A 27,527-nucleotide genomic window follows, 5' to 3' on the forward strand; every position below is an offset into this window, starting at 1 on the left:
GCAACCTTATTTTGTGTGGTAACCTTTGATGTGGCACCTTATCAAATGCCTTCTGGAAATTAGGTTCCTAGGAGCATAGCATAAAATGTAATGTGCTAATTAGGCCATACATAGCCATACCCCAAATATCATTATATTGATGAACATAAACAGCTACTATTCTGTGAATGTACAGCTGGTCTGTGGCCAAAGCAACTATCCAAGAGAATAAATGCAACCATGGTTGGCAACACCAAAGACTAAGATCTGAAGGAAGGTAGAACATGGTACACACTTACACCACAGTTTTAATCAAACACACCATTATCATCGTCAAACAATGATTTAAATGTCTGCACAGAACAGTGGGTGCTATTGTTCAGCTCTGTAAAGGTCTGAAAAATTACTGTAGCCTCCTGTGTTCTGGACAACTTTTCCCCAAAAAGAGGCAACTTTGCCCCACAAAGAGGTATAGTCATGGAGCAGGGAACAACAATCTTACTGTGCATCACACCAAAAGATGTGATTGCACTGGAGGGGGTGCAGAGGAGATTCACCAGGATGTTGCCTGGGATGAAACATTTAAGTTATGAAGAAAGGTTGGATAGACTTGGGTTGTTTTCGTTGGAGCAGAGAAGACTGAGGGGCGACCTGATCGAGGTGTACAAGATTATGAGGGGCATGGACAGGGTGGATAGGGAGCAGCTGTTCCCCTTAGTTGAAGGATCAATCCCAAGGGGGCATGAGTTCAAGGTGTGGGGCAGGAGGTTTAGGGGGGATGTGAGGAAAAACTTTTTTATCCAGAGGGTGGTGACGGTCTGGAATGCACTGCCTGGGAGGGTGGTGGAGGTGGGTTGCCTCACATCCTTTAAAAAGTACCTGGATGAGCACTTGGCACGTCATAACATTCAAGTCTATGGGCCAAGCGCTGGTAAATGGGATTAGGTAGGTAGGTCAGGTGTTTCTCACGTGTTGGTGCAGACTCGATGGGCTGAAGGGCCTCTTCTGCACTGTGATTCTGCGATTCTGTGAACTGTCAGAGCACATTAAATTGGGCACGATTTTCGGGTTGTCAGGTGGGCGCGGCAGGCGGGCCCGGGAGAGGCCGGGAAATAGCCCACCGCCCATAATTGGCCCCCGATTGCAATTTCATGCTGTCTGGCCAATTAATGGTCAGTCAGCATGAAACACATGCTGAGAAGCTCAGCGCTGCCGGGGAGGGACAGGAGAAGGGCAGGCACTGAAGTCAGCGCAGATGCGGGGGAGTGCGCAATGAACACTCCCGGAAGGCAGAAAGCTGCCTCAGGGAGCTGAAGTATTTTAGACCAATGAATAAAGTTCTTAAAATTCCGGAAAAAATGTCCACTCAGCAGACTCACTGGCCTTAACATGTAGATTTGAAAAATTCTGCCCAAAAAATTATTATTTTTTAAATTTAATTACGGAAATCCCATCCTGCTTGTGGATGAGGTTTCCTCAAAAATCCAAAGGCCGCCTGGCCGATTCGCCCGCCCGTCAACCATAACATTGGCTGGGCAATTGAAAAGTACAGGTTAATTAATTGATTAATGGCCTTAATAGGCCTCTTAATTGTTGGCGGGCACGTTGCCGACTCCTGCACGCTCCCACCAACCAAGATATTGCACAAGTGCGCAATGACATTGGGACGCTCGCCCGATGTCATCGCGCGCTATTTCACGCTCGGGCGTGTTGGGCACATGCCCGCACGCCAAGCAGCAAATCCTGCCCAGTATCAGCCAACCCAAGTTTACTAATTCCTAATAGTGTTTTGTTACAGTGCCTGCCCTTACTAAAATGCATGATGTGTGCCTCCTGCTTCCTAACCATGCGCTTCGTCTATGTGGTCCCTCGGGTGGAGGAAATGAAGTGGATTGGCTGATGTGTGTTGGTGTTGTCTAATGAAAGTGGTTTGTTTCTCTTCATCTTAGGTTAAGACGTGTCTCCAAACTTCAAGTGCCACAAATATTGCTGCATTGGTTGCTTAGACCTCCATGCTATCTCGCATATGTGGAGTCATTTCAGCAGGGCAGTTGGGTGATACAGATCTGACATCATTCTCAGAGACATCTGTATCATTCATGTCAGGTTGTTATCCCTCTGATGTGAGGGACTCAGCCTTGAGCAGATATGGCAGAAAACTAGTTCAGCCATTCACTGCTAGATCTGTCTTGTCCTGCTCTCACCTGTTAAAATCGCTCACTCTTTCAGGATCTTCCTGGCTTCTTTTCTGTACTACAGATCATATTCTTAAATCACTATACCCGTCTCCTGCACCCTCGCCTCCAACAATAAGAATGAGAAGCTCATGCACTTCTTGTCACCAAGACCGAGATCCGATCAGCTACCTCTGCTATGCCCCTACATTCTACCAGCTCACCCAGCCAAACTTTCTGTTAAGCTCCCCCTGCCCGAGCCCTGAACTCACATTTTCCTCTAGTTTCTCTTCAATCTCCCATCATCTGTCCAATCTCATCTTGTCTATGAGATCCACTTCCTGTTCCCTTGACCCTATTCCCACTAAAGAGCTGACAATCCAGCTTTCTTCCTGGTCCCATTGTGAGAACGGATCTTCATTTCCTCTCTTCTTTAAATCTGGTGTCATCATCTCCTCCTCAAGATACCAACCCTTGACCCCACCATCCTTGCAAAGTACCACCCCACATCCAACCTCCCTTTCCTCTCCAAAGCCATCTCCCAAATCTGCCCCATCATTCCCAGAACTCCATGTTTGAATATTTCTAATCTGATTTCTGCCCCTGCTACACTATCAAAACTGCCTTTCTCAAAGTCCCAAATGACATCTCATGTGACTGTGACAATGATAAGCTATCCCTCCTCATCCTTCTCAACCTTTCTGTAGCCTTTGACATGATTGTCAATACCATCCTCCTCTAGTGCCTCTCCACTATCGTCCAGCTGAGTGGGACTACACTCATCTGATTCCATTCTTATCTATCTAATTGCAGCCAGAGTATCACTAGCAATGGCTTCTTTTCTGTACTTTTACCTGTGGCATTCCCCAAGGATCTGTCCTTGCCCCCCAACCTCACATTTTTCATACATGCTGACCCTTGGCAGCATCATCTGGAAAGCCGGCATTAGTTTTCACATGTATGCTGACAACACTCAGCTCTACCTCACCACGACCTCTCTCGACTACTCCACTGTTGCTAAATTATCAATTGCTTGTCCAACACCCTGTATTGGATGAGGAGAAATTTCCTCAAGTAGTGGGAAGACCAAAGCCATTGCACTTACCACTGCAACTCCATTCCCTAGTTACGAACACCATCTCTCTCCCTGGCAACTGTCTGAGGCTGAACCTGAAGTTCACAATCTTGGTGTCATATTTAACCTTGAGCAGAGATTCAGACTACATATCTATAGCATCACTAGGGCCGCCTATTTCCACCTCAGTAACATCGCCCAACTCTGCCTTTACTTCAAAACAAAAACAGAATTACCTGGAAAAACTCAGCAGGTCTGGCAGCTTCGGCGGAGAAGAAAAGAGTTGACGTTTCGAGTCCTCATGACCCTTCAACAGGACTGAGTAATACTTCATCTTATTTGCTTCTGAAACTGTCATCTATGCATTTCTTACCTCTATTGACTATTTCAATCCATTCCTGCTAGACATCTATATTCTACTCCCCGTAAACTTGAGGTTATCCAAAACACCACTGCCGTGTATTTACTTGCACCCAATCACACATGACCCTCCGCTCACTGACCTACTTTGGCTCCTGGTCAAGCAACACCTCAATTTTAAAATTTTCATCCTACTTTTCAAGTATTTCCATGGCTAATCTTTATCTTTATAATCTCTTGCTCCACAACTCTCTGAAATATCTGTGCTCATTTAATTCTGGCATCTGTGTTATTCCTGATTTTAATTGCTCCACCAGTGGTGTCAGTGCCTTTAGCTGCCTAATCCTCACACCTTGGCATTCCCCTTGTTAAGCCTCTCCACCTCTCTACCTCCCCTCCCTCCTTTAAAACACTCCTTAAAACCTAGCTTTTTAACTCCCTAATATTGCTTTATGTGGCTTGGTGTCAAACTTTGCTTATTAATGTCCCTGTGAGGCCCCTTGGGATATTTTATTATGCTAAGCGAGCTATATAAATATGTGTTGTGATGAACAGGCTGAATCACAGCATCACCTGCTACAATGACATATACCATCACAGATGCAGCCACAGTGAGGGAGTCATAGAAACATAGAAACATAGAAACTAGGAGCAGGAGTAGGCCGTACGGCCCTTCGAGCCTGCTCCACCATTCATTATGATCATGACTGATCATCCAACTCAATAGCCTGCTCCCGCTTTCTCCCCATATCCTTTGATCCCTTTCACCCCAAGAGCTATATCTAACTCCTTCTTGAAAACATACAATGTTTTTGCCTCAACTACTTTCTGTGGTAGCGAATTCCACAGGCTCACCACTCTCTAGGTGAAGAAATTTCTCCTCATCTCAGTCCTAAATGGTCTACCTTGTATCCTCAGACTGTGACCCCTGGTTCTGGACTCCCCCACCATTGGGAACATCCTTGCTGCATCTACCCTGTCTAGTCCTGTTAGAATTTTATAGGTTTCTATGAGATCCCCCCTCATTCTTCTGAACTCCAGCAAATATAATCCTAACTGACTCAATCTCTCCTCATATGTCAGTCCCACCATCCCAGGAATCAGTCTGGTAAACCTTTGCTGCATTCCCTCTATAGCAAGAACATCCTTCCTCAGAAACGGAGACCAAAGCTGCACACAATATTCCAGGTGTGGTCTCACCAAGGCTCTGTATAATTGTAGCAAGATTTCCCTGCTCCTGTACTCGAATCCTCTCGCTATGAAGGCCAACATACCATATGCAACTGTTCCAGAGTCTATAGAATTTCGGAATATGACCACCAATGTATCCACTATTTCTAAGGCTACTTCCTTAAGTACTCTGGGATGTAGAATATCAGGCCCTGGGGATTTATCGGCCTTCAATCCCATCAATTTCCCCAACACCATTTCCCTGCTAATACTGATTTATTTCAGTTCCTCCCTCTCACTAAACCCTGTGTTCCCCAACATTTCTGGTATGTTATTTGTGTCCTCCTTTGTGAAGACAGAACCAAAGTATGTATTTAGTTGGTCAGCCATTTCTTTGTTCCCCATTATAAATTCCCCTGTTTCTGACTGTAAGGGACCTACATTTGTCATCACCAATCTTTTTCTCTTCACATACCTATAGAAACTTTTACAGTCACTTTTTATGTTCCCTGCAAGCTAACTCTCGTTACTCTATTTTCCCCTTCTTAATCAATCCCTTGGTCCTCCTTTGCTGAATTCTAAAGTGCTCCCAATCCTCAGGTCTGTTATTTTTTCTGGCCAATTCGTATGCCTCTTCCTTGGATCTAATACCATCTCTAATTTCCCTTGTAAGCCATGGTTTGGCCACCTTTCCTGTTTTACTTTTGCGCCAGACAGGAATAAACAATTGTTGCAGTTCACCCATGCGCTCTTTGAATGTTTGCCATTGCCTATCCACTGTCATCCCTTTAAGTAACATTTCCCAATCCATCATAGCCAACTCGCGCCTCATACCATCGTAGTTTCCTTTATTAAGATTCAGGACCCTAGCCTCAGAATCAACTATGTCACTCTCCATCTTGATGAAGAATTCTATCATATTATGGTCGCTCACCCCCAAGGGGCCTCGCACAACAAGATTGCCAATTATTCCTTTCTCATTACACAATACCCAGTCTGGGATGGCCTGTTCTCTAGTTGGTTCCTCAACGTATTGGTCCAGAAAACCATCCCATACACACTCCAGGAATTCCTCCTCTACGGTATTGTTACTAATTTGATTTGCCCAATCTATATGCAGATTAAAGTCACCCATAATTACAGATGTTCCTTTATTCCATGCATCTCTAATTTCCTGTTTAATGCCATTCCCAACATCACCACTACAGTTTGGGGGTCTATATACAGCCCCCAGTAACATTTTTTGCCCCTTAGTGTTTCTCAGCTCTACCCATACAGACTCCACATCGTCGGAGCTAATATCTTTCCTCACTATTGTGTTAATTTCCTCTTTAACCAGCAATGCAACTCCATCGCCTTTTCCTTTTTGTCTGTCCTTCCTAAATACTGAATACCCCTGGATGTTCAGTTCCCATCTTTGGTCACCCTGCAGCCATGTCTCCGTAATCCCGACTATATCATACATGTTTACATCTATTTGCGTGGTTAATTCATCCACTTTATTGCGAATGCTCCTTGTGTTAAGGCACAAAGCCTTAAAGCTTGTCTTTTTAACATTACTTGTCCTGTTCCCACTATTTTTCACTGAGGCCTGTTTAGTTCTTGCCCTTGATTTCTCTGCCTATCACTTTTCTTATTGCCCATTCTGTCTTTTGTTCTTGTCCTTGATTACTCCTCCTCTGACTCCTTGCATAGGTTCCCATCCCCCTGCCATTTTAGTTTAAACCCTCCCCAAACACTCTAGCAAATATTCCCCCTAGGACATCAGTCCTGGTCCTGCCCAGGTGTAACCCATCCAGTTTGTGCTGGTCCCACCTCCCCCAGAACCGGTCCCAATGTCCCAGGAATCTGAAACCCTCCCCCTCACACCATCTCTTCAGCCAAGTATTCATCCGATATATCCTGCTATTTCTACTCTGACTAGCACATGGCACTGGTAGTAATCCTGAGATCACTACCTTTGAGGTCCTACTTTTCAACTTACTTCCTAACTCCCTATATTCTGCTTTTAGGACCTCATCCTTTTTTTTACCTATGTCGTTTGTACCAATGTGTACCACGACCACTGGCTTTTCACCCTCCCCTTTCAGAATATCCTGTAGCTGCTCTGAGACCCTAGCACCAGGGAGGCAACACACCATCCTGGAGTCTCGTTTGTGGCCACAGAAACGCCTATCCATTCCCCTTACAATTGAATCCCCTATAACTATTGCATTCCCACACTTTTTACTCCTCCCCTGTGCAGCAGAGCCAACTGTGGTGCAACAAATTTGGCTGTTGCTGCTTTCCCCTGAGAGGCCATTCCTCTCAACAGTATCCAAAGCGGCATACCTGTTTTGCAGGGGAATAGCCACAGGAGATTCCTGCACTGGCTGCCTAGTCCTCTTGCTCTGCCCGGTGGTCACCCATTCCCTTCCTGCCTGTGGACTCTTAGCCTGTGATGTGACCACCTCTCTATACGTGCTGTCCACGATACTCTCTGCCTCGTGGATGCTCCACAGTGTCCCCAGCCGCCACTCCGGCTCCGAAACCCGGGCTTCCAGGAGCTGCAGCTGGAGACACTTCCCGCACACATGCTGGCCCTGGGCACTGGAAATGTTCCCGGCTTCCCAAATAGAGCAGGAGGAACACACTACGGCTTTAAGCTCCCCTGCCATGACTTACCCCTTTAAATTAAATTAAACCTTTTGGAAGATACTTAATATCAAATAATATCAACTTCTCTAGGGTCCTTCTTCCCAGCTCCTCGTTGTTACAGAATATAGCCCTTACAAACGCTGAACCACAAAATAAAACCTTAAAAACTATAAGCGATAAAAGTAGTAAATACTTACCTGACCGTATTCACAGTACTCAAAGGATCACCTCGTTCCCTCCTCACCAACTCCCTCAGTCACCAAACTCCAACTTAAGCACTCTACTGCAGCCCAAAACAGCACTCCAGTGCAGACCAAGTCAGCAATGTAAGATGGTCTATTTTTATACTCTCTGAATCTAGCCTCTGAAAACCTGTTTAAGCCAGTTATCTGATTAACTAGTCGTAGCTGCAACAGGGCCTGTATAAACCTTGTTTTAAAGCTGGCCTCAAACTCACCTTATTCCAACCCAAACAGCAACTTTTAGTTAATTACTAAATTAAAGAAAGACTAGACTTTAGATAGAAATTAACCCTTAAATTCCCTCAGTCACCAAACTCCAACTTAAGCACTCTGTTGCAGCCCAAAGCAGCACTCCAGTGCTGACTCCAGAGTCAGCTATTGAGATGCAAGAAGGTCGAGTATCAGAGGCAAAAATCACACAAATTATTACAGTTGAATGCTGTGATGGTGGAACCATGGGCTTCTGTGGAAAATCAAGTTAAATGTGATGAATAGCTGTCCTCATCTGTACTTACCTTTTTTGAATTTTGCAGCAGCATCCATTAAAACTTAAAGCTGGAAAATAGACCATCAATTGAGCCTGATGACATCAATGCCTTAATTCTTGATACATATTCTCATGCTGTGAAGCTTTGCCTCAGAGCTACAAAATTCTAAAATTTATCTCATATCCTATTTAAAAACAGATGTCGGATCTTTTTCTTCACCTACCAGCAGAGAATTATTAATTTAGTTTCTCTAGGCTTGTGCAGAAGCTGCATCTAATACTTACGGTGTACTACCTATTAAAATTAAATTAATAATATACATTTTATAGTGTGCATCATTACAACAAAATGCCTTAAAGCCCTTCAGAAACAATGAATTATTAATCTTAGTGTGCAGTAACTGTTATGGAGACAAACTATATTCGATATGTTCATGGTAACCACACTATTTTGGCAAAATATTGGGTCAGATTAGCATGGCTCTTCTTGGTATGTGTATGTTTAAATGTGTATGTTTAAAATTACTTTAACATTAATTAAACAAAAACATAAACTTGTTTATTTTATTACACAGTAAAATTTCAACTCTTGTTGTCTAAATAAGCCAAAAGTAAAATTGTTAGCTCCCAGGATGGTTAACCATTGCTGAATATTTCAATTATTCTGCAGGATGAGCATGCAACACTTAATGTCAATAGGATAATTAAAGGTACAAATGCTCCAACCTGGCTACTGTACACAGATCATAGCTGGGACATAGCTGCCAGACTGGGCCTGTGCCAGATGGTGAGCAAATCAAAAAGAGGGAAAAATGTACTTGATCTCACCCTCACCAATCTGTCTGTTGCAAATGCATCTGCCCATGGCAATATTGATCCGAGTGACGACCACACAGTCCTTCTGGAGACAAAGCCCCAATAATAAAATTTATCTCATATCCTATTTAAAAACAGATGTAGGATCTTTTTCTTCGCCTACCAGCAGAGAATTATTAATTTAGTTTCTCTAGGCTTGTGCACAAGCTGCATCTAATACTTACTGCGTACTACCTATTAAAATTAAATTAATAATATACATTTTAGAGTGTGCGTCATTACAACAAAATGCCTTAAAGCACTTCAGAAACAATGAATTATTAAACTTAGTGTGCAGTAATTGTTATGGAGACAAACTATAATGTCTGTCATTATAGTTCATAATAACTATATGAAGTATAGTTCATATATACTGACATGTGTGTCACATACATATGTATGTATGTACATATGTATATTACACACTGACAACACCCTTCATCGTATTATATGCGGCACTACCACCATGCCAAATGGGATAGATTGAGAACAAATCTAGCAGCTCAAAACTGGGCATACATGAAGCATGGTGGACCGTCAGCATCAGCAGAATTGTATTCAATCACATGGCCTGGCATATTTCTCACTCTACCATTATCATCAAGCCAGGAGATCAACCCTGGCTCAATGACGATTGTGGAAAAGCATGCCAGGAGCAGCATTAGACATACCTAAAAGTGAAGTGCCAACCTGGTGAAGCTACAACACAGGACTACATGCATGCTAAATAGTGCAAGCAGCATGTGGCATACAGAGCTAAATAATCCCACAACCAATGGATCAGATCAAAGCTCTGCAGTGCTATCACATCCAGTTGTGAATGGTGGTCGACAATTAAACAACTAACTCGGGCAAGAGGCTCTACAATCATCTTCACCTTCAATGATGGGAGAGCCCAGCACATTTGTGCGAAGGGCAAGGCTGAAGAATTTGCAACCATCTTCAGCCAGAAGTGCCGAGTGGATGATCCATCTCAGCCTGCTTCTGAGGTCCCCGGCATCACAGTTGCCAGTCTTCAGCCAATTTAATTCACACTAACTGATATAAAAAAGCAGCAAAATGCACTGAATACTGCAAAGGCTATGGGCCCTGAACAATATCTTGCCTGTAGTATTGAAGACTTGTGCTCCAGAAGTAGCTGCACCCTAGCTAAGCTGTTCCAGTACAACTACAACATAGGCATCTATCTGACAATGTGGAAAATTGCCCAAGTATGTCCTGCCCACTGAAGGTAGGACAAATTCTATCCGGCCAATTACCACCCCATCATTCTACTTCCAATCATCATCAAAGTAATGGAAGGTGTTATTGACGGTGCTATCAAGTGGCACTTACTCAGCAATAACCTGATCAGCGATGCTCAGTTTGAGTTCCGGCAGTGCCACTTGGCTCCAGACTTCATTACAGCCTTGGACCAAATATTGACAAAAGAGCTGAATTCTAGAGGTGAGGTGAGAGTAACTGCCCTTGACAGCAAGGTGTAATTTGACCTCATGTGGCATCAAGGAGTCCTAGCAAAATTACAGTCAATGGGATTCAGGGGGAAAACCCACCATTGGTTGGAGTAATACCTAGCACAAAGGAAGATGGTTGTGGTTGTGGGAGACCAATCAGCTCTGCCCCAGGACATTGCTGCAGGAGTTCCTCAGGGTAGTGTCCTAGGCCCAACCATCTTCAGCTGCTTCAATGACCTTCCCTCCAACATAAGATCAAATGTGGGGATGTTCACTGATGGGTACACAGTGTTCAGTGCTATTCGCAACTCCTCAGATACTGAAGCAGCACGTGTCAATATGCAGCAAGACCTGGATAACATTCAAGTTTGAGCTGATAAGTAGCGAGTAACATTCACACTACATAAGTGCCAAGCAATGAGCATCTCCAACAAGAGATAATCTAATCGTCCCCCTTGACATTCAGTGGCATTATCATTGCTCACTCCTCCACCATCAACATCCTGGGAGTTACCATTGACCAGAAACTTAACTGGACCAGCCATTTAAATACTGTGACTACAAGAACAGGTCAGAAGCAGGAAATTCTGCAATGAGTAAGTCAATGCTTCCCTAAAGCCTGTCCACCAACTACAAGGCACAGGTCAGGAGTGTAATGGAATACTTACCAGGATGAATGCAGCACCAATATCACACAAGAAGCTCGACACCATCCAGGACAAAGCAGCCCACTTGTTGGCACCCCATCCATCATCTGAAATATTCACTTCCTCAACCACTAGCATACAATGGGAACAGTGTGTATCATATACAAGGTGCATTGCAGCAACTGGCCAAGACTGCTTCAACAGCACTGCTCAATCCAGCAAACGCTATCAACCCTAGAAGAACAAGGGCAGCAGATGCATGGGAACACCACCACCTGCAAGTTTCCTTCTAAGTCACACACCATCCTGACTTGGAACTATATCATGGTTCCTTCACTGTCGCTGTGTCAAAATCTTAGCATTCCCTTCCTAAGAGCACTCTGGGTGCACCTACACCATTTGGGCTGCAGTGGTTCAAGAAGATAACTCACCACCACATTCTCAAGGGCAATTAGGGAAGGGCAACATTGCTGGTGATGCTCGCATCCCATGAATGAATGAAGAATTAAAAAAAGTTGTGTGTGCTTATGAAAAGCTGGCATTGTCTCAGTTGCCCAGGATGGCAGGACTGTCCTGTGAAGAGAGATTGGAGAAACTGGGGCTGTATTCTCTAGAGTTTTGAAGAATTATCTCATTGAAACATACAAAATACTTAAAGGGATAGCCAGGGTAGATGCAGGTGAGATGTTTCCCCTGGTTGGGGAGCCTAGAGCCAGGGGACACAATTTCAAAATAAGGGGAAAGCCACTTAGGACTGAGATGAGGAGAAATTTTTTACTCAGATGGTTGCGAATCTTTGGAATTCCCTACCCCAGAGGGCTGTGGAAGCTCAGTAATTGAATATGTTTAAAGCAGAGATTGGCAGATTTCTAAATTCCAATGACATAAATAGATATATGGATAGTGTGGGAAAAAGACATTGAAGTGGATGATCAGCCATGATCGTATTGAATAGCGGACTAGGCTTGATGGGCTGAATGGCCTACTCCTGCTCCTATGTTCCTATGATAACACTTAAGTGATGACTTTTGTCCTGCATTTCATCAATTTATCTGGGTAGGTTGAGATGGAAAATTGGATGGGGCCTATCCCATTGAATCCATCATCTTTGTGGCATCTAGCGATCTTCCAGCATTATCAAATATTGAGGCAGTAACGAATGACATTTTCTGTCATCACCATTATAGCAACATCGGGCACTGATAACACTAACATGTTATAGGTATCCTATTAAGTAACTTGAATGAATGATCTGCTTTCTACATGTTTAAAATAAAGTCTTTTGTTGTAACTCCAGTACATGCATGAACCTGAGAAGGGTTATAACAAAACAAATGCAAAATCTATATAACTGTCTCTGATTGAAGAATGCAAAGTGTATATACTGAAAAACTGCTTGCTTCTAAATGAAAACAAAGCATCTCCCCAAAGGGCCATCTACATTTTTGGCAGTTTAGTCAACTGGGACAAAAAAGACAATGGCAATTAATTGCAACCACTGTGTTGCTGCTTACCAGTACCAGCAGTCATAACTCTTAATGTATGATTCTCAAACCTTACACAAAGATTCTCACCATCAAATTGTACTGCACTCAATATAAATGTTAATTTTTGAATACAAATGTTACCCGGTTAAAAACTGTGGAATATTCTAAGAGCGCAACTACATAAATGTCAACATTGTTAATGTTGGGATAAAATGCTTATTTTTCTTGTCCTCGCCAGATGGAGCCTAGCAAGAGGGTGTTGCTAAAACAAATCATCACCATTTTGAAGTTACAGCTGAATATCTAGCATTCTGTATATTGCAGAGTTTTACCATCATGCACATCTGGACAGTGACCCTAATGCTGTTATTGTCTCTGTACCTTCCAATATAAATGCAGAAGATATATCTGCCCTTTCACCTGTTCCCTTCCTACTGTCCATGGCCCCAAATACCCCTTCTGAGTGAAACAGCAATTTACTTGTACTTCCAACTTAGGATACTTGAGTTTACCTACTTTTATTCTGCCACATTCCTATCTTGTGGGCGCTTTCCCTTTGGCAAATTTTCCAACCTTCCCTCCTCCACCTCTGCTATCCTACTATAATTATCCTCAACCATCTTTTATCTTTATACTTGCATCAGTATCACCTCCTTTTGGCTTGTACCATCATTATTTTTGTCATTTAATCACTCCTCCCCTCCTGCACCCTCCATCACAGATCTTTCCCTATTTTGCTCTTTGTCCTCTTTAATCTGGTTTTGCACTCGTTTAATAGTTGTTCATAATCTCTAACAAAGTAATTGACCTGAAACATTATTAATAATAAAAACAATAAATGCTGGAAAACTGAGATCTGAAACAGTAACTTAGTTTCTATCTCCATCTGTGTCACCTGACCTGTTGAGTGTTTCCAGCACTTTCTCCTTTTATTTCAGATTTCGAGCATCCGCAGTAGTTTGCACCTTTAACTTGTTTGTGTTCTTTTGTTTCCCCCCTCCCATTTTTATGTTCCTTTTCAACTTATGTCCATCTATAAATATCTTGCAGGTCTGATGAAGGATCCAAACCTAAATCCTCCAACTTGTTCTCTCCACAAGATGCCACCTGAATGTTGCCAACATTTTGTTTCTTACGGTTTCTGATGAAAGGTCACCTGGAATGTTAACTCGCCTCACGGATGCTGCCTGGCCTGCTGAGTAGTTCCAGCAATTTCTGTTTTTATTTTCTGTATTAGTATCAGCAAATGCAGTTTCCTTTGTTGATTTTGAACTCAGGCAATGAGGATTAGGGGCAGTACCTGAGCAGGAAAGCAGTGCTTACAGCAGAATCTAGTAGAATCAGAGACTTGGGGTAAGATGTAGGATAAGGGGTTAATTCTAACTGTGTAATGTGAGGATTTATACCGTGTCTTCTTATACAGTTAGAATTAACCCCTTATTATACAAACAGGGGGAAAAACAATTGTTCTCCATAAAACAGACAATGGGGCAGGATGCTTCCGGGTATAGTGTGTGCGCGCACGTACATGAGCGGGGTTACGCGCTTGCGCCCCGGGGGGGGGGCGAGGGCTGCGCTACGCTACGCTACGCGCTGCCGCCCGCGGTCGGCGGCGGGGAGGGCTGCGCTACGCGCTGCCGCCCGCGGTCGGCGGCGCGCGCAGGGTTGCCGCGCAGATCGCTGCTGGGCTCGCGGGCGATGGCAGCCGGATACATTGTTACTCTGGAGTTGTAATGAAGTTCCATTCGAAGTTTTTATCACGGACAGCCCTGGTGAATCAGAGCCCGCAATTAAAGCCCGAAAATGGCTGCAAATAAGGCGAAGAAAGTTACAAAGATGGCAACGAAAGCATGTCCGGAATGTGACCAACAGGTGGGATATCTCAGACTGGAAACATTTGTATATATTTCACATTCAGTTCGCGTTTATCGGTGAGGATCGAGGCTTTCTTTGTGCGATTTGATAAGGGTGCATTATTGAGGATGTCTTTTTGAAGCATCATTCAGGAACATTGGCCTAATATTTTCGAATTTTTTTTTGTGCATGACCTCGCTACTGACACGATTTTGTTTTATTTTTTTCAAATCTACACCTTGAATTGCTATTGGACCTTTCAGCAAGCTTTAGGCGTGGGGAATATTGCATAATATCAGCTTTTTCCTCCCCTTGTCTTTGCTACGCTATGGTCACGTATTCTATTTGGAAATGTAAGACAATAAAAGGATGGCATTTGAGCTGGAAATGATTGTGGAATACAGCCTTGAGCAAATGTCTTTCATCTGAAAGTGATTAAAATGCTTCGGCGTCAGCCGAATACCAGATTTGCAAAATTACATATTACTTCCACGTTGATAAATAGCCGTGTTGTAAGTCTCCTATTCGCAGAGCCGTAAATAAACTTTGAATGGGGACATTAGACATTTTCAGCCTACTTTGAACGTAGAATTTAATCTTTGTTGTCATGTGGCATATGCAGTTTCTCTCAAACATGAATACTGCTAAAGTGCTGACGAGTTGCCAAAGGCTTAATCACAACGGAGACATTCATGGGTTTACGCCTAGACTTTCAAAATACATATTTTGAGCGTTGAGTTCAAATTGTGCAGCCGTTTTGTATTCAAAATCCTGTGGATTTAAGCTTATTAGTTCGGTGGTGTTAATGTAGTTTGATTATGTCGGCGCTTTACACTAATTGTTTCGTGTAGGACGGACGCCAATTCTTAAAAACATTTGCGTAAGAGATGTCAGTCCGTCATCAAAAGGAAAATGCCAAAGACTGCATTCTTGGCAAACTGCCTTGCCCAGTATATAATCTTTCTAACATTGGAAATTGCAGAATAATTTTTAATGAATCGTAATCTTTTTAATGAGTTAGATGTTTAAAAAGTACCAAAATTGTTGAGTGGTTTATCAGGTTGCGTGGATGCGATGAAAAAAAAAATCATACAGCAAAACGGCCACATACGTGAACGTAGTCATATCCCTTGTGATTAAACTGTTTACTGCGATGGACTGCAGAAAAACGCCATCTAATTTCAGCTGTTTGATTTTTCAGATTCCTGTTGCCTGTAAATCATGTCCTTGTGGATTCATTTTTATAAGTAGAAGACTATTGAATGCTAAGCAGTCTGAGAAATCACCGCCACCTAATTTAGGTAAATGATTAAAAACCTGTCAGTCTGCTGAGCTGAATAACTGTGTGGAGTGGGGAAGCAAAGGAATGAGTAAGCAATGCAAATTTATCATCCATCCTTAGATTACAAATTGGCATCTGTTTTGTTGCTCTGTCTTTTTGGCTGTTGAAACATAAGGGGACAGAAACCCTTTAGCAAAGGTTTGATCAAAGCACAATGTGTCCTTCTGGTAAGGTGCAGCTGTCCTTTTTCAAAGGTTCCTGAGTCTAATTGTGAATTAAATAGACATTTAAGCTTAATTATTGTTCGATTAGGGAACTTTGCAAAATGGGGCCATGTTTGTCAGTTTCCAGCTGTGAGTTAGAAGTGCAGTTCAGAAAAGCCCAGTCATTATATAATATTGCATCACTAGCCACTATACTGTTTGATCTCCTGTAGTGTTGCTTATCGCTAATAGATGATCTGTACCACAACTATGAGTAATATAGCATGTAGTGAACATATCCTACTAAATGAAACTTAAGGTGTGATTAAGTAAGCACAAACTTGGTTACTCACTTTCATTAGTGTCCCATCTACAAGCTGCCCCTTGGCAACATCAAAAACAATGGGTGAGCTTGCACATATGCATTGACAACACCTTTATCTGTTTCCATGACCTCTTTCAACTGCTTCACTGCCACTGTTTTCAGATGACTTATTCAATATTCAGTCCTGGATTGGGCACAATTTCCTCAAGTCAAGCATCAGAAGGATCAAAACCGTCGTCTTTGGCTTCCACCACAGTTTCCGAATCCTTGCCACATGTTCCACCTATCACTTTGACTGCTATCTGAGACTGCAAACTTGCCTTGCTATTTAACCATGAGCTAAGCTTATGACCACACTTTCTCTGTCACAGAGACCCCAATTCCTGACCCCTATCCTACCTGCATCTGCAGTCGAAGCCCTCAAACATGCTTTTTCACCTCCAGAGTCGGCTATTCCAATCTTCTAATGGACCCCCGTATTCCACCCTCCATAAGCTACAGCAAATCCAAATCTCTGTTGTCTATATTCGATCTTGTACCAAGTCTTCCTTATCCATCAGTCCTGAGGTGTCAGCTGTGGCTCAGTTCATAGCACCCTCGCCTTTGAGTCAGAAGGTTGTGGGTTCATGTCCCACTCCCGGAAACCAAGAACTGTGAATGTACTCAAAAGAGTTACCCATCAGTCCTGTGCTCACTGATCTAATTGCTTCTGGACCCCAAACACTACCAATTTAAAATTCTTATCTTGTTGCATAAATCTCTTTCATTGAATCATCCTCATTATCTCTATAAAATGCCTTCAGCCCGACTGTCATTTGAGAATTTTGCATTCCTCCAACTCTAGCCTCTTGTGCATCCCATTCTTTTGTCCCATCATTGGAATCTCTTTCTTCAGTCAGCTAGATTCTACATTCTGGAATTCTTCCCTAAATGTCTCTGCTTCTCCATCTTCCTTGTGTTCTTTAAGACCTCCTTTAAATTTATCTCTTTAACCAGGTTTTTATACTGCCCTCCTAATATCTCCTCCTTTGGGTTAGTATCAACTTTTTGTCTGATTACACTTCATGAAATATTCTGGGTGGTTGTTTATGTTATTGTTTATGTTAAAGATGCTATATAAAGATGCAAGTTGTTTTATCAGGGAATGTTTACATGTTGTACAGTGTTCAATGGTTCCAGTTTCAAGTCAATGTATTCAGCATTAATCTCTCTTTAAGATTATTTTGTATCTGTTATTATAAAGTATAATGTATGCTGTATGCACACTGGTTCCTAAAATTGTAATGGATCTCCCATAGTTAGCTTGTTGTAAATTTGGTGATGACCTGTATTAAAATAGTGTCCTGTAATGCGATATGCATTGTTCTGCTAAGGTGGAAATGTTTCAAGTGGCCTATTCCTTTCAGGCCAGAAATTCTAATTCTTTTAAGTCTAGCTTACTCAGTTTTTGCTGTCTGATCTTGTAACTTTGCAAACTGTGAAGCAAATTTTCAGTTCCACGCCAGATGTGCACCACCATAAAATTAGCTAGTATTTTTGTCTGTTGAAAAATAATGTTTTGCATCTCCATAACAAAGTGCACCATCTTGCATCCACTGATGCAGTCTGTCTGTTTCACTCTTTCATCCACTTGTGCTTGCATTTTCTTTCCCTCATCTATTCAGTCATAATAATTCTCCTTATTTTTAGCTCTAGTCATGAATGGAAAGTAAAGCAGGTGGTGCACAGGATTGATCAGCTACACATCAGAATGTAAATGTTCTAATTTGTCTTGTTCTGGTGCCAGTAGAGACCCATTTTCAGCTCTACATCTGCTTTGTACCTGGTGCAGTATAGTACTAGGTGTAAAAGCAAATGGGAGAAGATCTTAGTGGAAGGCCAGTACAGCACTGCTGTCCTTTAATCAGTGCAATGAGGTTTTTAAAACAAAAATGTAAAAGTTTCATTAAGGACTGAAAAACATAGAATTACATAGTGATTATAATACTAAAATAAGCCTTTTGGCTCAACCAGCCCCTGTTTATTTTCTATACAAACAGTAATTTTAATTGTATGTCCCCACTCTTTCCTATATTCCTTTAATTCCCCTTTCCTTCAACTACGAACATACCCTACTCTTAAAGATAGAGTCTCAACTTCATTTACTAAGACTGGCAATGCATTCTACATTTCACAGCTCCCTATAAAATAAAAATATTAATCCTGCTCTTGCCCTTAAATCCCTCACCTCATATCTGTGTCTTTATTCTAGATCCCCCTCAATTACTGGAAACAACTTTTCTATCCCTTCATATTTTTAAATGCCTTTTATCAAATTGTCCCTTAATCTTCTCCAACAAAAACAGCTTTAATTTTTTCAAATCTTTCTTCATATTTATATTTCCTCATATTGGGCTTTATCCTAGTGTACCTATGCTGTCTCCTTTCTATTGCCTCAATATCCTTCCTATTTGTGTAGCACCTAGAACAATATACGTGTACATTCTATCTAATAACCCACAAGTTTGGTGGTGCCTTGGTTACTAGTTCAATACCATAACCAAATACTACCATATTTCAGTGGAAGAGGGTTAAGTAAATTCAGTTATTCACCAGCTTTTATTCGCTATATCCTTTGCTCCTTCTTTGGAAGTGTCCTTGTTTCAGTACCATGCTTGAATAGTCTTGCTAAGGTTTAGGATACATACATTCACCATTACATTTTGACACTTGTATTGTATTGTGAAGGATCGAAGGCCAGTCTGGAGAGCTTTACATTAATGAGTCTGCAGGTGACAAAGGCACGAATGAGGATTTCAGCTGCAGAATGGCTGACGTTGCCATAAACTATGTAACTGATGTCTGTTTGATCAGAAAGACACAGAGGATGATCTTAGAGCTGATGATTTTCTAAATTTCATTGCTTGGATCAAAAGGATGTATGTTTAATGTGATTTGCTTTGGTAGCTTCTGATGATGCCCATGTTTAGTGGGATGGCTTCCAGAAATTCCACTTTCACTGAAAGTCATCAGGTGACTTTTGGCAAATAACCTGGATGGTGGCTTGATATAACAAAACGAGCCACTAGTGTTTACTGAGTTATTACTGGTCTCTTCTAGGTGATGTCCAGAAAATTATACCTATTTGTCCAATTGCTTCATACATGATTTACTGACAGAAATCATTACAATTTATTAATTGTGTGCCAGCAAGTCCCAGTGCATTGAACTCGATGGGATTAATTACTTATGGTGAACTGGAAGATTAGATGTACGGTCCTGCCTTTGGTTTAAACAAGGCAGATTGTGTGGTGGTATCTCGGTCCTCAATCACACAGCCTTATTCCTCAGAATGGTCTTGGCTGCTCCTTTTTCTTTTGAGTCCCATTCTTCAGTAAGTTTGCCATCCTCCCTCAAATACTTTCAGTTAAAGACAGAAATATGCCTGTTTACCTATTACTTGCTAACAGCAAAGAAACATTATCACTTAGTGCTAGGATTAATTTCATTATGTGCTATAAGATATGACATACACACCTTTAAGTGTCATTGCCCACCTGTAGATTGTTTTTGGCTTTGCTTATTTCTATTTGTGAAAGCACAGCAGATACTTATGGTATCTATTTAGCAGATATGCCAATTGAACACAATCTAGCCAATGCTACTTTTTGTAGTAACCAGCCCTTTGCATTGTTCACTGTTTCTTGGAGCAGAGAGTATTGCCTTCAATGTTTCTTCGAGTACCACAAACAATGACACGTGCAATTCTTTTTGGAGTTGATTACTTGAATGACCTAATTCACATTGATTGCTTTGTACAACTTGTTTAGTATTTAGAAACCTAGGACACTACTCGACTGTCTTGGGCGGTAGTGCTTTTACCTGGAATCCTTTCTTATTAGGACCTTTACTAGGCAGTTCCTTATATATTGTGGTTATTCTAAACTTCAAATAGTGGCTATTTAGTTTTTTTAAATATATCTCGCACCACTGTTCAGTTGCATACCTAGGTAAACCTTGCTGAAGTATGATGTGAGCATAGATGCACTCCTGGGAAGTTAAAATTATTTTGGTGTAGGAGTTCCCACACATAGCATGAGTCAAGACTTAAATGCTTTCTTCGAGTGAGGTTAGAGGACGAGATAACTGGACCAGGGTGTGCAGACATTATTGCGTCATGGACTATTTTTATATTTGCATTATAAATTATTTTTGTCTACATTTTATTATGGAAAATGGCTATGTAGCTTGACATGTTGTAATTATAACCTCCTGCCAGCGCTGGTGCTCCCCATTAAGGAGAGATGGTATTTACAGTGTGACAAGTTTATAAAGGCAGCATCCATTATATATGTAAGTAAAGGCATCTATAATGGAAACTATAGCAGGAGATGTATATAGCTTTAAGTTTTAAGATATACAGATTACTATAGTAAAACTGCTCTAGTAAATATGTCATTCAAAAGGGCAGGGCGGGCAGTATTGATCAATCATTTTAAATTTGGGTATTTGGGAATGGGCCAGAAATCTGCAGGTCTCAAATAATTATATCCTCAGTCTTCTTCTGTTTCCTTACTTCCTTTTATAGTCCTGTTTTAACAAGGTTATGGTGAGTGAGAATCTAATCTAGCATTTGCAATTTGAACCTAAATTCGGAAAACCTAAAGGGAGTTTGTTGTGTTAACAGCTAGCTTCAAATAATTATTGCTGCCATCACAGTTGTGTTTACATGCTGTAGGCAGAGATAGCATCTGAATCCAAGACTGATCCTAACTGGGGCAGCTTTGGTTTTAGAAAGAGCTTGGGAGCTAACATGTGATTGAATGTCACCTTGCGTGCTTCATTTTAATGGAACGTGAACATTAGACTATTTCCTATACAGCGGGTCTGATAGGATTTAACAAACCTTTATTTTGTGATAGACAACAAGTCAGCAGCTAAGAGAAGGAGAACAGAAAGGGCTCGGCGAGAGAAAGCAAATTCTGCTCTTACCAAAGACTTGGAAAACAGGAAACGTTCCAGATCAGACAGTCAATCTGAGCAGATTCGGCGGCGGCGAGGGCGACCCAAGACCACCCCTAGCAAAAAACACGATGATGAGAAAGGTGAAAATACTTGTGATTCCAGGGTTATGGGGGTTGGTGGGGTGGTGATATTGAGCTTTGCAGAGCAGGTTCAATTCTTTGCTGTTGGGTAGGTGGTGGACATGCTAGAATTGGCCCTGGTTAGAAATGGGGTGGGGGGCGGGGGAAGAAAATCTAACCAGCTTCTGCCAGTCTCTCGTAAAGAATCAGTAGGTAGTAGAGGACTGGCTGCTCTTGGAATTATAAGCTAGCATCTTTTTGCCCCTTTTGAGTATTATTGTTTAACTTTTTTCCTGCTTAACCACTTCAGAAAAGAAAAAGGGCTAACTCATGTTGGGGTATGTATCTATGTGAAGCAATTGCATCCTGGTATATCTTTCATTCATGAATGAGCCTAGAAACTTGAGTGTCAGCTAGTAATTTGAACAGAGAAGATGAGACACATCAGAGTTGAGCTGATCTGTCTTCAGATGCCCACAAAGATGCACTTTCCAGTAGGAGCCATTGGATAGTAATGAAGGGCGAGAACCTTGGCTGATTTTTTTTTTTGCTTGTATTGCTAGAGTTTTAAGGCCAGTTGTAGCATGACTTTTGTTACCTTGGTAATGACTGGCTAACTGGAAATTAAATCTGGGTTATTGTTCTGTAAGTTTCTGTCTTTGCTAATTGAGGGGGTTCACTGTTATTCTCTTAATAAATAATTAATAATGTGCAGTGGTGAGAACTGGATGTAATAGTTTTCAAATCTGGGAAGATTGGCAAGACCCAGTTTTTGTTTATCAGAATTTTCTATTACTAATCCAAGACTGCCTGGTTTGTTTTTGCCAAAATAAATATTGAGTTGCACTTGTATCAGTGAAAACTGCTGAAAATGCCTGGCAGTTCATCTGATTTGTGTGGAAGCCTTTGTTTTAATAACTAACCTTTTCATTGCCAATGCTGAATATAGAAGTTCCTTGTGAAAATGACTGTGATGCATTTCAGTTTTAACATTTTAAAAGAAAAAAAGTTTTTCACTTCCAACAAAAATGAAGATTAAGTGATTTGGAAATTTTGAAAACACTTAATGTCCTTTGTTTGGTTTTCCGTTCCTCTAAACTGTATTTATAGAAATGAATGTGTACTAATTACATTTGGCTTCCTTTTTCCACTAATAAGTGGTTTTTAAAAATCCAAACTTTGTGACAACACTTTTCCTTTTGTGAAAGGGCCCATGATGACTCTGCAGCCACTCACCTTTCTTCTTTCTATCTCTGTGGAGAAACACTTGGTCCCTGCTTGGTGAAGTTCACTGATCCGTTGTGTGGAAAATCACAGGTGTATGTCTGTATCTTTTTTTTTAAATTGCAAAACAGACTTGCAGTAAAAGATATACACTTCTCATTACTATAAAACAATTTGAATACATACTCGGGGCCAAGCAGTAACTGACAGGAAATCTATAGGAATGTTGTTGAGAAGCCATGTAAAAATAATGGATCTTTGGGCATTCTCTCAATAGGTGATGAACAGTCACATGCTATTAATACCTCCAGCACCCTGTTGTCAACATCACCCAATTTTTTGTAATTAATTTCATATTGTATGCTGAATAATTGGCACTAATACCAATCCCCCAAAAGGGACCTGCATATGTATATATTTTCATGCCTGGGATATAGGCTTTTTTTAAAATGAGTTTACTCCTTATTCTGTCTGAATCCCTGATCATGCACCCGGGGTTCTTTTTTTGCACAAATGTAACAGTCAGCCATCTCCTTTAGACCATGCAGGCTGGCCCGACAAAAATATCAAGCTGAAATCTTAAGTCAAACTGTAAAAAGGTTGATGAATCCTAAAGTAGTATTTGCGGTTTTATTTTTTGATATATTTTCATAACGTGGCATTGCATGTTTTCTGTCTAAAAAATGATTGGTTTTCACATGCATTTCTAAGGAGGTTCAGTGTTTCAGCTGTGTGGTAACATTTATAAAAATGCAATTAGAATGGAAAACACATAGCTCCTATATTGCCAAACATTAGTCAGTCTTTAATACTGATCTTTGGGTACGTTGAGGTAGTTTTGTAGCTAAAGTATAAAGAAAACATCATAGTCAAACAAAACTTGAGGCCCAGAATTCCACCACTATTAGTGAATGTGGAAACCCTGGAGTTGTGTAATGCTGCATAAAAGTATTGTTTTTCCTTGAGCAGTGCCAAGAGAATGTATAATCCTAACCACATACTAGTCTTGGTAGATTTTTTTTTTGTTTTTTATTTCCTTTTAATGAAACCAGAGAACTGTTTTTCTCAGTTACAGTTGGAAAAGAAAGAGAGCAGTTATTTAGAAAGTTTCCCACACTGATTGAATTCACAATCGGCCTTCTTTTCTCCCCCACATAGTTGATAGAAGTTCTTTGAGCTCTGGCAGTCTGGTTGTTAATAATGTGATTCTGTACCATTTTTTTTTGGAAGGGTGGGGTTAGATGAAGAAGTCGATAATGTAAGATTTAGATTGTTGGAGAAACTGCATTCTTTTGGACTTGATCATCATTTACTGGATTTTTTTGTTTTACAGAAAGACAAGAAAAAGAAGGTGATATATATGCCAGTCTTTCAGATGAAAGGGCCTTTGTATTTTCAGTGGCATTGGCTGAAATAAACAGAAAAATAATCAATCAGAAATTGATTCTTTGACAAAGCACGCTAAAGTGAAATACAACCACAACTCAGGACTCAACTCTTGCACAGTCGTTTCACCAAAATGGATCTCATACTGTGACATTTTCCAGCATTATTGTCGATGCCTGAATTATGTAGTCAGACTCCTTTAACCTGCTGAATTGCCAGATGACTGTTTCTTGCAGCAAAACTCTTGAGGAGTTGGACGTGGACATGTGGTGGCTTGAATGTGTACACCAAAGTGGAAAAAGACAATTCTTTCTTTAAATTCCAATCTCAGATATTTTGTTTGTATGGAAATAATTATGCTACGTTGAACAAAGGAGTAATGTAGTTCGACGTATTGATCAAGAAATAGGTGAAAGTGTATGAAAAACTTGCTTCGCCAATCAACTTCAGCAAATGAACAGGTTAAGTCAGAAAAAGGAACTAAAACTGTTCCTATGGTGTATTTGGAAGGACCTAGAAATGATTAATTCCTGATCCAGATGCAGGTTTCTTTCTGCATTTTACCTTATTTATGACATTGATTGCATACAGGTATTCTCCATTCTGGTCTGTGTAATTAGTCTAAACACTGCAAATAATGATCATAAAATACTACAATAAAAAAGTGTTAAGTTTCATACACCTTATTTGTTCCTTTCCCAATTTCCAGTATAAATATTTTTTGAATGATTAATTTTGACTATAATTTGACATCTTTTTGGCATAAATTAAGCCCGGGAATGTATTACATGTGGTCTGTGAATTTTTGGAGATATTTTCATACAATTAACTTTCCTATGTAATAAATAGATTCATTTTATGTATAATGTAAGTGTGCTTGGGATAATTAGCCTATTGGCACGAGCATTGAAATAGGGATCTCCACTTCTTGACTTGTGAACCATATGTTCAGCCTCCTTCACAAAGGTGTTTACTTTCAGTTCTTACTTTGTCATACTTGTATCAAAGATAGGAAGGTATTGCTGGTGAGATAAGTAGATGGACTATGGTGGTATAATATTCGTTACAATAGGATGTAACCAGATGATGTACAAGAGATGGTGTCACATGCTTCATAAATTGTATAAATATTGCATTTATCTGACCCATGCATTATATTTATCATTAAGAGTATATTAATTTAACTATTTCTGAAAAAAGAGACACGTCTATGCTTTTCATTTTGCATTCATGAGAACACTCGCAAGAATACCAATATAAGGGGAAAACAACAATTTATATTTGCAAATTCACATTTGTGAAGGCCCTACAGGACTTGCATATTGCATATTGCGTGAATCAGTATTCATTGAGCTTATGAACTCAGCAACTTGCACAATTGAGTTCACGCAAACTCATGAACAGGTCTTTGCCTGTCACACTCGGCCCTGAAAAGTGCCCAGTCTACCTCTGCTTACGCTGGAAGGGCAATGCATCACAAAAATTTGAGCAACAGGTGAAGCTCGCTGTTTCACATTGCTACTGTGCAGTAGCAACACAAGTGGTATTCGCTACTAACAGGATGCTGTCGTCAAGCCAAAAAGACGTTCTGCCTTTTACATAAATGAGTAATGTGGTATATGAATTTCAGTGCCAGTGTGTTGCTAGGTATGTAGGTTGTACGTCCCAAAGACTGGCAGGTTGTTTCAAACACCGTGTCCCAGCTGCTGTTCGCAATAGGCAGAGTACAGACCGTACCCAACCAGCCTGTGCTTGCAAAACTCAAAACACAGTATCTAATTTTAGATGTGATTCTGCAATTGGACAACATTTGCTAAATAATTCTCAATGTGCTAAGAATTATGCTGACAATTTAAGATTGTCAGTCAGACTTGCAATGTGGTGCATTTGCATGTACTGGAAGCTACATATATTAATACACAGGGTCCTATTCTTTGCAGACAGACTTGTACATACATTGCACCTGTTTCAGTTAAAATAAGTGACAGCCATTCGTTGACTCCTTCCTCAGGGCAATGCCTTGACCAATCGGGGTCTGGTTTAAATTAAATTTCAAATTTCAAATTTCAAACAATGCTTGGCAATTAACCGTCAGGCACCATCACTGGTTCATTCTCCATGATAACACCACTTGCCAACGAATCAGCACTCTTCACATACAGTACAAATTGTTGTTTTCCCCTTATATTGGTGTTCTTGTGAGTGCCCTGATGAGTGCAAGACAATAAGTTTAGACGTGTCTCTTTTTTCAGCAATACTCAAGTTCTGTACTACCAAACGACTATTTATATTAATTTATTTCTGTTTTACCTGAAATCTACTTGGGCAAATTTTAATATATTTTGATCAAGTTGCATTTCAAAGCTGATGTTTGTGATTCTCAGACCTACAATTTTAGCAGGAGGAGAGCTTCTTTATGCAGGAGAATATTTGAGATTACAGTGACATGTTTGTTTTGTTCCTGGATTGGTTGTCATTGGCTATGACTGTTGATTTTTAACATTCTTGGTGAGAATATAAAACATGGAATAAGGTAAGGTAAGGTTATTTGGCCTTAAAAGTGCAGTCTTTCCACAGATCAGTTTCACCTGATCATCAACTCTTTTGTACCTATTCAGTGTCAGTCTTGGCTCAGTGGTAGGACTCTTGTCTCTGAGTCAGAGGCCCTGATTTTAGTTTAGGATTCAGGCTGCAGGAAATGCTCCCACCCAACTCTTGTCTAATTCTGGCAGCATAAGACCTTGGCAATTTAAATCTGATTTTCAGTCCCTTATGTCAGCAACAGATTCATTTGTGGGACATCATAACTGAGCCAACTGCTGCTGTTCTCTGAGGTCCATATATGCTTAATTTCCAACCGTGGCCTCTGAATAGCAACCATTAGGAGGAAATAAAAATCATTGTTGTTGTTCCCGAGCTAGAGGCTACTAAAGACAACTGTAAGCATAGTTGAGTAGAAACAGAAGGAGGCCATTCAGCCCATTGAGTTTGCATCAGCTGTTTCAAAGAGAAATTCACTTCACTTCCTGGCTATATCCCTGTAATTTCTCCAAGTATTTATCCAATTTCCTTTTGGAAACAACTATTGAACCTGTTTCCACCACCATATCAGGGAATACATTCTGGATCTTAACCACTGGCTGCATAAAAATGGGTGAATTGTTCACCTGGGCTCCAGTTGCCTCTGGCTTTGAGATGAATCAGTGATCACCTGGGTGATGGCCTCCAATCCTCCCTCATTCTAACATTGTCATTCCAGTGGAAGGCACTGGTTGATCTTTTCCCCTTCGTAAGGTCTGAGGTAACTGTGAACAACCTTTTCCCTGACTGAGGTTAGCTAATTGCAAAATGTTTGGGAAGGTTGGAACCTTCCTGTTTGGCTCAAAGAATTGCTGTAATGGTTTGTTGCTACTCTGGCTGTGATTGGCTCAGTTGTAGATGATGAATCACACCTGGGATTTAATTGGTTGCATGCTTGGGGACGATTGTCAGTTTTTACCCTTGAATTATTCGAGGAATTACTTAAATGGAGTATTTGATTGTCATTCTTGTGAACTATAGGTTTATTGGACCATATTTCAGGGTGTGGAAGAAGGCTCTTACTGAATAAATCCCATGTTCCA

At 40.9% G+C, this 27,527-nt stretch overlaps 1 protein-coding gene across 2 annotated transcripts; it reads left to right on the top strand.

The window, feature by feature from the left end:
- The first annotated feature begins 14,181 nt into the window (after positions 1 to 14,181).
- c6h16orf87 (chromosome 6 C16orf87 homolog) lies at positions 14,182 to 25,048 on the top strand. 2 transcript variants are annotated; one of them, XM_078544350.1, is made up of 5 exons: positions 14,198 to 14,439; positions 15,623 to 15,722; positions 21,133 to 21,315; positions 22,503 to 22,611; positions 23,852 to 25,048. In XM_078544350.1, exons 1-4 carry the CDS (start codon positions 14,371 to 14,373, stop codon positions 22,577 to 22,579), a joined length of 429 nt encoding a protein of 142 aa, XP_078400476.1. In that variant the 5' UTR covers positions 14,198 to 14,370; the 3' UTR covers positions 22,580 to 22,611; positions 23,852 to 25,048. The 2 variants fall into 2 exon arrangements, with proteins under 2 accessions (XP_078400474.1, XP_078400476.1); XM_078544348.1 differs by lacking the exon at positions 22,503 to 22,611 and having other exon boundaries at positions 14,182 to 14,439.
- Positions 25,049 to 27,527: the final 2,479 nt, after the last annotated feature.

The sequence above is a fragment of the Cetorhinus maximus genome, chromosome 6, assembly GCF_964194155.1.
Source record: "Cetorhinus maximus chromosome 6, sCetMax3.hap1.1, whole genome shotgun sequence".
NCBI lineage: Eukaryota > Metazoa > Chordata > Chondrichthyes > Lamniformes > Cetorhinidae > Cetorhinus > Cetorhinus maximus.